At 53.5% G+C, this 11,336-nt stretch overlaps 3 protein-coding genes across 3 annotated transcripts; all 3 read right to left on the bottom strand.

Moving 5' to 3' along the window:
• Positions 1-392: 392 nt before the first annotated feature.
• On the bottom strand, positions 393-5,166 carry QC763_304120 (uncharacterized protein). The gene is given in 7 exon segments (XM_062910861.1): positions 393-1,802; positions 1,861-2,058; positions 2,119-2,240; positions 2,292-3,315; positions 3,373-3,642; positions 3,711-4,968; positions 4,977-5,166. Coding segments are annotated over 6 exon segments (2,943 nt in total). The 5' UTR covers positions 4,209-4,968; positions 4,977-5,166; the 3' UTR covers positions 393-971.
• Positions 5,167-7,385: 2,219 nt separating this feature from the next.
• Positions 7,386-8,105, bottom strand: QC763_0051500 (uncharacterized protein; the record flags this gene model as incomplete). Its single annotated transcript, XM_062905769.1, has 1 exon — positions 7,386-8,105. The coding sequence occupies one exon, from the start codon at positions 8,103-8,105 to the stop codon at positions 7,386-7,388; it is 720 nt and encodes a 239-aa protein (XP_062766841.1).
• Positions 8,106-8,162: 57 nt separating this feature from the next.
• On the bottom strand, positions 8,163-10,970 carry QC763_304130 (uncharacterized protein; the record flags this gene model as incomplete). The annotated part of the gene is made up of 1 exon (XM_062910862.1): positions 8,163-10,970. One exon carries the CDS (start codon positions 10,968-10,970, stop codon positions 8,163-8,165), a length of 2,808 nt encoding a protein of 935 aa, XP_062766842.1.
• Between the last annotated feature and the right edge of the window lie 366 nt (positions 10,971-11,336).

The following is an 11,336-nucleotide window of genomic DNA, read 5'->3' on the forward strand; positions in this document are numbered from 1 at the left end:
CCAAACAGAACCACCACTCGACATCCCTAGCAACACCAAAACCAAAAAAAAAAAAAAAAAAAAAAAAAAAAAGCACCAAATCACCAAGAACACCACAAAAACAAACGCAAAAACAAACGGGGTATTCACATCTTATTCTTCTTCATCTCTTCTCTTCAAATTCTGCCTTCCTTCCCCACCCCTTTCCCCTTACACCGCAACCTCCTCCCAACACTCTATCTCCCCAACCCTTCCATCCCATCCCATCCTCAATCCACGTGGTATCAAATCATCTCCTAGTCCCTTCCATCCTATCCCACCTAGTCCACCCATCGCCCATCACCCAACACACGCACACACACACACACACACACACACACACACACACACACACATACACACACACCCACACACCCACACACACACACCGGGTATAAAGCTGCTTTTTCAGGTATCAAGTAAAAGAAAACTCGAAAAAGACGCATCGACGACATCAAAAATGAGAAATGAAAAAGAGAAAAAAACAAAACTGTTTGCCATCCTTCATCCTCCGAAATGAAATGTGAAAATCAGAAGAAAAAAAAAACCGAAAAACAAACATCATGATGCGTCAAAAAACCAAAAAAATTGTTGTCCTTGCTCTTGTCTTCATCTCAATCTCCTCCCGCGTCATACTCCCATGGTAGGGATCAGAACAGATATTGTCCCCCATAAGCCATGATAAAAGGCCCGGAAGGAAAAAAGAAAAAAAAAGTACAAAACAAAGACAGAAGTGAGAAATAACAAAAACCAAGATTCCCAACGCGCGGTCCAACTGAGATTCGAAAAGCAAAAGCAACACAACTACCAGGGTATTTTACTTTACGCCATTGGGTATATCCAGCCATAAGGGGTATTGGGTATTTCTTTTCCTCGCCGCAACACGTCAGAGAAAAAAGCAAACAATGCGTGTCTAAAATCTGGCGAAATCACAACCATCGAGACGTTAAACGTTAACGAAATGGCACAAGAGGGCCGGGGTATCCTGAATTTGTTGAATGAGAGGTAGAGGGACGCCCGCTGTCGTCAGACCGACGGGCGGCGTGGCGAGGAGTCATGTCGCCGTGGTGAGGGACGGCCAGATTGTTGCCAATCCCGTTTCCAACAAGAACTGCCGAGGGCCAAGGGCTGCCAGAGTCCTCGTCGGCGAGGTTGACACCACTGTCGTTCCAGGGGTTGCGGTCCGCATTGAAACTGCGAGTCGATTCGATCGACACGAGCGACGACTTGGAGACGTTGCTGGAGCCCTTGAAAAAGCTGGTGGCCGAGTGCGAGCTGTTCTTTCTGCGGTCCAAGAAGGACGAGATCGAGGACATGCCACTACCAGGTCTGCGAAGTCGTTCCAGGAGACTAGACCGTTCCCGAGCAGTCTCCTCGCCGAACGAAGGCTTGGTGGGAGAGTCGGTGGCAACTGGAGCTGGTGCGTGCTGAAGAAGCTTGGAGTCAAAGTACGGCAGCGCCTCTTCGAACGTGTCCGGCTTCGGGCGGGACAGAGCACCTCTGATGAAGACGGGCTCCACTCCGGCAGTGGCAAACTCGCCCTGGAGGAAGTCCATGGCATCAGAGACACCACCTGCATTGTTACGGGTGAACTGCCAAAGCAGAGTGACGGAGGGGTTGCCGTTGGCGGCACGCTCCTCGGAATTCTCGTGCACCGTGACATCGACTTCGTACTGGGTCTTCAGCTTGGGGACAATGTTCTGAACAAACTCCGGGGACTCGAGGAATCTGATCAGAGTAGGAGTCCGCTCCATCACGACTTCGTGCTTGTCGGGAACCATGCCCTGAGGACAACGTTAGTCACGCCAAGGATATCACCAACCAGAAAAAGAAAATACTCACCAAAAATGAATCAATGCACTTGGGCACCAACCACTGAGGTCCAGACACAGTGAGCTCATCGGTGGCCTGCTCCGTACTAGGGAAAACAATCTTGCAGTTCCACATCTTCTCTATCTCTTCAATCTCGGGCAACCTGGACAGCAGCTCACGATGATAGAGGCGGTCGATCTTGACAGTCTGGTTCATGAATTCAGAGTCCTTCACGGGGCATTCATGTTAGCGCTCCTGGGATCCACGCGGGTGGGAGGGACTTCTCACAGCCCTGGAAACCATCTCAAGAATCTCGCTCTTCACGAGTTCAAGATTCTGAGCGTTGCGTGCCGGGGTGCGGCAGATCACATTGTCGACCCTAGAGTCGTCATCTTCTCGGGTGAGACCGCCTGAGAGGTGTCAGTTACATGCTGACCGAATCCACCAGCAGTTGATCCTACCTCTATCCATTGCGTTGGAGAACTTGACAAAGACCGAGTGCTTCTTCATGATGCGTTGGATATGCTGCCCACCAATGCCAATGATGCGTTTGTGGTACTGATCCGGGACATGGAACGAAATCGATGCCGGCATCTCTTGCTCCACCAGTGTTAATCCGTGCTTGACAGCCTCGTATGAATGTGTGACCACCTCGATGTTGAAGTTGTACTCGCCAAACGTGTCGAAGATGATCTGCACGTTGCTCTGCCCCATGATCTTGTTGATCTTGCCATTCTTCTTTCCGCTCACAAATTCCTTATGTTCGTTGGCGAGCTCGATCTTGACTCGAATCTGGGACTGGGGAGATTGATTGACCCATTTGATATCATTGATGACGGCCAAAGCGGTCTTGACAGCCTCATCCGAGCCTGAAATGGTGAAGCACCGGTTGTCAAACTTCACATCGGCTTCCGAGTTGGCACAAATATCGCTGAGCATGGTCCGAATATCGTTGGGAGTCGGCATGGGCTGGCGGTTGTCGGGATGAGAGATCCACCAGGTAGCCGTGTAGAACTGTCCAACCAAGGCCATCAACTCGCGGACAGAACGCTCGAGGGGCAAGTTCTCCAGGGCTTGGAAGCGAGCCACGTTCTTCATGGACCCAAGACTGGGTGGCAGAATATGCGTATTGTTGTTCTCGGCAATCTTCCTCACCTTGTCCATACGAGTGAGCAGAACACTGTCGAGCTTGGCAGGCGTAATCTGAACATCCTTCACGTAGAGCCTGACACGCGTGAGATACTCGTGAATCTTATACTTTGCCTGCTCGATAGCTTGCGTGTTCTCGCCAGTGATGAAGACATCAGACTCTCCACGACGTGTTGCGCCGGGTGGGCAGTACGAATAGCAGCTCAGGAACGGCGGAGGGAAGTAGATGGCCGTGTTGGTTGATGACTCGATCAGCTTGATGTTCTTGCGGTTGCGTCCGATCAAGATCTGCTGGACGCTATAGTCGACATTGATAGAGTCAGCAACCCGCCCCAGCTGAATAGGATCTCATGTTAGTTCAAGTCCCACCACAAGGATCTGGCAACAACGTACGAGTTGATCAATATGAATAAGAACGCGGGTTTTGGCATGCTCCGCAGACATGTTGTCGCCATAAATGGCCACCCGCCAGCGCTGGTCTCTCCGGAGCTCCACATCGCCGTTCAAGCCATCAACCACCGGGGCAAGCTTGGGCCCGAGGAGGAAGATGTCGACGCCACAAAACCTCGAGGTTTCGTCAAGAAAGTCTGTTACCGACTTCTTCAGAACGCCTTCGGCAAGATTGGCAACCAGATTGCCGTCCACATCAACAGTTGTGCAACGCTAAAGACACACAGTTAGCAGGCACAAGACACAGAAAAAGCACAGTTACACAAAAAGATGTGACGCACTAGTGAGATGGGGGTCTTGTTCAGGATCGCCTCGCGTGTTTGATAGACCAGGTCGGCGGGACCGGACAAGCACACCGTGGTGACGAGACCGCGGGCATTCTTGGGAGTGCCCGAAAGAACGTGTGCCTCGATGGGCAGGGGGTTTGTCGTGATGCTGTGGCATAGCTGACGGAGGCCCTCAAGGTTCATAACATGGACGTGGAGAGCGTGGACGGGGACATCGTCGGGGGCCTCGACGGGATGAGTCCAGCGGAGGACGGCATCGGTGGTGGCGTGGAGAATGTCCTCGGTGTCGGGGCCGGCGAGATCGGAGGCAAAGGGGACGTTGAAGGCATAGTGGATGGTAGGCTCGCCGATGGGGAGCTGGGGTGTGGGTATCGGGGGTGGCCCCTGTGTTGTGACATCTCGACGAGTGTTGATGGCCGGCATGCCAGCCATGTTGTTTCGCGAGATGAAGTTGCTGGTTGGCCAGTGACGCATGGCTGTTATTTTATTCATGATGACTCAAATGTGCTCGCTGCTCTCGGAGCGTGGAAATACAGGGCGGATGCCAGGGCTGCGTGATGTTGTGGTGTTGAAGGAGAAGGGGGGAATCGAGGGAGGCAGAAGACACAGCAGCAGGCTTGTCGTGGTCGACGGGAGCGGCGGAGGCGGCGTCTGGTGCTTGTCGTGGGCAATTGGGGCTAAAAGGAATGGAAATGGAAATGCGGCGAAAAAAGGGTATCTTGGGTATCTTCAAATGGGGCCGCTGTTGAAAAAGGAACAAAAGAGAAAGGGGGGATGGGCAGAAGATGTCGTGTGCTCCTGTCCTTCCTGCCAAAGAGTTGTCGATGTTTTGAGCTTTTGGGGGGGGGGAAGAGACAAGACTTGTCGTGTCGGTCGAGGGATTGGCAGATGGATGGAAGCTGTTGGACTGACTGTCCCCACAGGCCCGCTCTGCACCTTGGGAGCCCGCTGCCTTGGCCCGTGCGCCCTCCCCCTAACGTTGCAGTGACTGGTGGCTTTCACTCTTGGCCCCCTCGTTCCCGACCCTTGACTGGCCAGGCCAGTTCGAGAACCGGCAACTTCCTGCGTCCGCGGCCTCTTCACACTCTCTCCACCAACTAGTCTATGTACAGTAGTGTACGATATCTTCAGCTTCAGCTTCAGCTCCATTCCCTCTTCCCGGGCCGGCCCTGTTGTGGAATTTGCCGTCTGAGGGGAAGCCTGTCTCTCTTCTCCGCAAGAGACATCCATTCCAAGCCAGCCATCCAGCCATCTAGCCATCCAGCCATCCAGCTAGCCCAGTTCTGATCCGGGCTTGACAAAGCAATGGAAAAAAGGATAAGGTAATCTGCTCGTGCCCCATGTCTCACAGTCCAGTTTCATCTCCTCTGATGGCCACAAACAATGAATGAATGGTAAATCCCAAAATCCCATAATAAACATGCTCATGCCCCTCCCAGATACTCACCTCGCCCTCCACCTATGCCTGCAATATTCCTTTTTACCTTTGCAGCCGGGTCTACTGCTACCTTGGTATCTCTCCTTTAACCAAACTGCCAGCTCGCCCGGAGACTTTTATTGTCCTCACACTGTTCCCTGAATCATGTCCAAAGTACTGGTCACCTGAAACCCCCCACCGCCGCCCTAGGCCGTCGTCTATAAGACCTCTCCATCCCAACAATCTTTTTCTCTACACTGCCATCAAAATATGAACGCGTCATGCCCGGACTGGCAACAGGTGTTCTCCACGCAGCATACATACCTACAGCCTGGCCCGGCGCCTGCCTGCCCAGCTGTGCAGCACCACCTGAACCTACCTCGTGAAAGCTCACGACAGGTGGAGCCACTTGCCAGGCCCGGTGACGTTGTGCTCCCCCAACTTCTTTCTTGCAAGCATTACAACAACACACACTCACTGCGGCACAGAACGTTTTCCTGCCCGCCGCCGCCAAAAGAACAACACATATCTTGCTCTGTTGCTCTCTTTGCTTCCCTCATCAATCGTCCGAATCATTGCAGCATACTTTGTAGCACTGTAGATCATCAGCTTTGAAGCGGGAACCTCCGTCGTCCAGAAAGTTGGCATCCGGACCCCTCGGCCCCTCACAACCCCCGGACCCCGTTATCCCCCGTAAACACTGCCTTGATGATGTTAAAGGAGGCCCTTTAGGCCCCCACTCAGGACTCGGTACTCACTCACCACACCTCCTTTATCCTGTTGGACCAGACCATATGGTCCTTACATACAGCCGGCATATGCCATCTACCTACATATTGATACATCCAACCCCCATCCAACCAAACCCCCGATGCAGGCAGTCAGCACCGTTTTTTTTTTGTTTTTTTTTGGTTTTTTTAATTTAATTTTTTTTCCCAATTCTTGGGGCGGTCAGTTTGTCAAATGTCATAAGTTCCTTTGCAGAAAAGAAACGGTCTGGATTTAAGCTCCTTCCAGCGGCCCAAAGACTCCGAGCCTTCTCATTCCACTGACCCCGATTCATTACCTACCAAAACATGCAAACATCTTGCCTCATGTCTCAAAGTGAGCCGATCTATCGAATGGCTATGTATTAACCTGCCCATTCCGAGCACTATCACCGTAAAGCAACTCCAAACGATCGGAGGAAGTTGAACAGGAGCCTATTCGGAACAACCCCCCCACCCTTTGTCTTACCAGTGCCCCCCTCCACACTTGCTCTTATACATATACCTAAGCCTAGTTGACCATGTCAATTGAAGCCGCCTTTTGCCATCCACACTCTCCAACAACCAACACCCTCACCCGCACTCTCCCATATCCTACCAAATCTACCATGAATTTAGGGCACAGCGGTAGGAGGGTTTCGAAGCCTTCTATATATTTGGTGACGGCTTCTAAACTAACGGCGGCGGGGTAGTAAGGCGTAGGGAGTGCGTATAGGTTGGACAATTTTACCCTAGGTGAAATTTATCATATAAAAAGTAGGTTTGCAGTCAAAACCTCATTAAGGGGAGGTTGGGGGGGTAAGAGAGGGGCCAGCACTGGTAAGACAAACAGGGGGCTCCGAATAGGCTCCCTCCTGTTGAACCTCGTCACAAATCCAGAACTCCAGCCCAAGAGATATCCCAATGTGCTGTGCCATTCCAAGTGCTCAACTCCACATTCGATTTGTAATACCAACTCCCCGAGTCCAGTCAGGTCAGGTGATATTACTAAGTAAACCACCGGTTTCAACAACTGCACCATCTGCCCGTCTTTGCCCCTTTTTGGCGTCTGCATGTCTGCAAGCCAAAAACACACATGTACATATACCTGACGGCAGTAAGTAATCATGAGAATTATTCTGCAAATATCACGCAAGACCCAGCAGATGCTCAAAACCTTATAAACAATAAACCAATGCCATTTTCCTATTGCTCCAAAACTCAAAACATCCCAGCTACTCAATGAATGCAAAAATGGTTAAACCCCATTCCCGCTTGCTGACGCCCAGCTAGGACCATAAAAAAACGCCATGTGCATGCCTGCCTGCTCGCTCCTCTCCCAGCAAATGGAGTGAGTACCTTGATGCCTTTTTCCACACCCCCAAAACATGTAAAAAGCATAATACACAATTACACAAACTGTCTACACGCTGGTCAGAATAGGTAATCACCCTACAATATCCATAATCACAAAACTCAGGTGCCCCCCGTCCCAATGCAACTAACTCACTTCCCCCCCCTCTTCACTCCCCCAGCCTTCTCCTTCTCCTTCCTCTTCGCAGTGACCCTGTGAACTTCCTTCACCAAATTACGAGCCCCCTTCTTCCTCACAAACCCAGCCTCCCGAAACGCTTCAATCTCTGCCAGCCTCACCTTGCCCCTCTGCTCAGCCGATAGAGCATCAAACGTCTCCCCTTTCAGCTTCGCCTCCTTCATAGATGCCACCTCCCTCTCCCTCACCTCCCCTCTCAGCTTTCTTTCCTTGGCCTGCCTCGCCTCCATCTCCTGACGCCTGAACGCCTGCTTATGGACCCATGTTTCCTTGCCCCTGGCGCTTGGCTCATCCAACTCCCCAGCGTCCAGCTGCGCCTTGATCTCTCCTAATTTCTGCTCGTCGAGCTCGTTCAACTTGGCTTGTCTCCAAGCTACCTCTAACTCTCTCTGTTTGGCCGCTCTCCACTCTTGCCTATTCTTCCGCTCTGCTGCCGGGTCAAGAGTCCATAGCTCTTTTTTCGCCGTGTTCATCTTCCGTCTCGCCGCCGCTTCAAGAATCGTTTGCTTCTTGCTCGCGGCCTCCTGTCGAGTCAACAACCCAGCCTCTAGCTTAGCCTTGATGTTTCTCAGTGCCCGCTCATTAAAGCCTGCCGCCCTTATTTCCTTTTTCTTTTCGCCTCCTGCCTTCACCTCACGCTCCACTACCTCCTCCATCTCATCCTCCATCTCCATTTCCATTTCCTCCCTTTCCTCTCCCCCACCATCTGAACCGCTACTAGAACAACGTCCCTAACGCATATCCCTATATACCTCCCTCTGCGGCGGACGATCCAGGTACACAACCTCATCATCCTCCCTCCCCGCCGGCGGCGGCCTAGCATAATAACCCCCGCCACTCGGAGGACCTTGGCCCTGAGCCTGACCCCCCTGCTGCGAAGGCGGAGGCGGAGGAGGCTGAATGCTATACCCCCTCTCCCCCACCCTCTCGGCAGGCAAAACACTATAAGACCTCGGGGGCGGCGGCTGCATCCCATAGGCAGGAACCGGCGGCGGAGCAGCGTACTCGACCCTCTGACCACCACCTCCATACGGGTCATACCGCGCAGGCTCCTGACCCGGCCTAACACTAGCCGACCTCAGGGGCACATACTCCTCCACTTGACCTCCGACCCTCCTCTCGTAAGCAACCGGAACCTCATATCGGATGCTCTCCGCGCCAGGCCGGACGCTGGCCGACCTCACCGTCCCAGCAGCTCCAGCACCGTAGTAATCCCTCCCCCGATCCTCAAAAGGAACTCTCTCATAGCTGGTGCTAGGTTCATAGCGAACTGTCTCCATCCCGGGCCTGACACTAGCCGGTCTGGCCATGTATTCCCGGGGAGGCTCCGCACGCGAAGGCACATACTCGTTCATAGGTGGAGGAGCCATGGGGTTGGCACTCTCGCGGTAAGCACCGTACTCTGGCTGGGTCACCACCCGTCTCGGCGCTCCATACACAGGCTGCGCACCCTGATAGATGACCTCGTCATCCATCACCTCTGGTCTCCGTGACATCTCCCTCGCAGGATAGAGCCTCTCGCCTCTTGGGTCCGAGATCACCTCCTCGCGCACGACTGTAGTCGAACGAATGGGCTCGAGATACTCTCGGCCATGGGCATCAACAAGAATGCGTCTCACAGGTGCCCTGGGCGGAGGCATAGCTGCAGGCGGCCGCTCATACATGATGGGCGATTGTGAACGGTCGCCGTACGCGACTGGGCGCATACTCATCCTGGAGGCAGCTCTGACGTCGCGGTAAACGGCACCGCCTTCCTCATATGCCACAGGACGAGCAGTACGAACCTCCTGTGAAGCATATTGAGCACCTTGGGCGCCTGGGGAATCCGGACGGATGGGACGGGCGCTCACCGCTTGTCTTGGCTCATCATAGTAGACCCTTTCGACCCTCTCGTACCTTGGTGATGTGACCAAAATGGGCTCATCGTCATAGCGAGGACGATATGCCCCATCTGCTCGTCCGTAGGCCACGACCCGTTCCTGCCTGAAACTGCCGTTAGGCTGGTAGCACTCTTGGTAACCAGTCTCTACAGGGATTGGTTCTTGATACCTGTGCTCTTCGTAGGGAGAGTCAACAGCTTGCTGGCGCCCTTGCCTCTGGCGCTTGCTGGGCCGGGCATAAGGAGCGGCCGTCAGAGGGGATGGTGATCGTGGTTCAGGCTTGATGACTGGCGACACAGCAGTCTCAACAGCCAACCTGTCCGCCTTTCTCTTGTTCTTCTTTTTGTTCTTCTTCTTATCGGCCGCCTTACCAGCCTGTGGGGAGCTCTCTGGGCTCGACGCGTTAGATGTTTGCTTTCTAAGGGCTGCGACCTGGGCAGGAGTCGCCCTGCGTCCACTGGAGTCAGAATCAACCAAGTGAGGTTGTCTTGTAATGGCCAGAGAAGCCAGGGGAGAGACACGCTCTGGTTGGGGAGCAAGAGGGGAGAGATCGTGTCCTCGCACAACTGGGGATGTCTGATTCTGGTTCCCACGAGTTTGACTGAGTAGATGCTGGTTCCCTGGGCCACTGCCAGCACTGCCGGACGGGCCAGGACGACCGGCCAGGCCGCTACCATATGTGTTCGCCGCGCCTATTCCAGGAATTGAAAAGGAAGGAGCTGGGACAGGAAGTGTTGGGTTGGTCCGAGCCGGCTGTGGCTGATGTTGGGATATAGAAACGCCCGGTATTGACATGGGCTGAGACGTGTCGAGAAGGGATTGTGCGTGGGCAATGGCCGTTGGGAGGTCGGGCTCTGGATCGAACTCGGGCTCGTAGGGCGATTCTTCTCGCATTTCCTCGTCTTCGGACTCGTTGGGGATTCGGGCTGCCATGACTGAATCGGGTGTACCATGTTGACTAGAGTAGAAAGTATTGTTATCGAAAGAGTCGCTCGATGCTGATGTGTTAGCAGCTGCATCATCAGTGGGCTGAGGAGGCGCATCCTCGGATAATGTCATGGCCTTGGCCAAGATGTCGTTGACATCGAGATCAGCCATCTGCTCGTGTGGCTTGCTTGTGACGCGACGCTGCTCAACTTCATCTTTGAGAGCACGCTCAATTCTCTGCCGCCGGAGCTGGATCTCAGCCTTGACCAAGTCGTCAGACTTCTCCAGCAGAACCGGATCGATCTCGGGCTTGCCAGAGCCCGAAGGCTTCTTCTGCGACAGCATGCCCAAGCCGGGAAGGTTAGTGGCCATGTATACTGACGGAACTTGCTGGTTCGCCCGGAATGAAGGCGGATTGTTAATTAGTGGGCGACTTCCATTTACCGCAGCATTGGATGATGAGTTGGTGGCAGAAGTGGTAGAAGAAGAAGCAGGAGCTGTCGACTTTGAGCTCGCGGCTTGGGCGACTTTCCCAAGCTGTGGTGGTTTGATGCGCGGGTGAGCACCGCTGAGAACCTCGTCGCGAAACTTGAGCAGCTTCTCGTACTGCTGCACCTCGTGCAATGCGTCGGGAGACAGCGACGCTATCAATAACGTCTTCTTGCCTGCGACTCCCTCCTGTACCCCTCCTCTTTCCGCCGACATGGCTGCACCCACAGAACCTTGCGCCATGATGATGGCTGTGTTGCAAACGTCCGTAACTCGGCACGTTTAAGAGCGTCCCATCAAATGCAAAACGACGCGAAAAATCGAAAAATGCTCGGGGTAAATAGATGATCGGATATCCGTACCGGAGACGCAAATGAGAATGAAGAAGCGTCTCTGCCTTTTCTTCGCGTATCAAAATATGCCAACAGTGACTGAGAAAATCAGTGTCTCCGGCAGAGTCAAGTTTGGTGTGTTGTGTGTGGTTTGGGAAACTCGAACAATTTCCCAGCCGCAGCAGAAGCCAAGGCCCTGCCCCCCCCCAGGGAACCGCCAAGGTCGGGAAGCGCACTGACCACATATGCGGGACCGTGAAAGCTTGTTTACCAATGA

Source organism: Podospora pseudopauciseta, chromosome 3 (genome assembly GCF_035222475.1).
Source record: "Podospora pseudopauciseta strain CBS 411.78 chromosome 3, whole genome shotgun sequence".
Taxonomy (NCBI): Eukaryota; Fungi; Ascomycota; class Sordariomycetes; order Sordariales; family Podosporaceae; genus Podospora; species Podospora pseudopauciseta.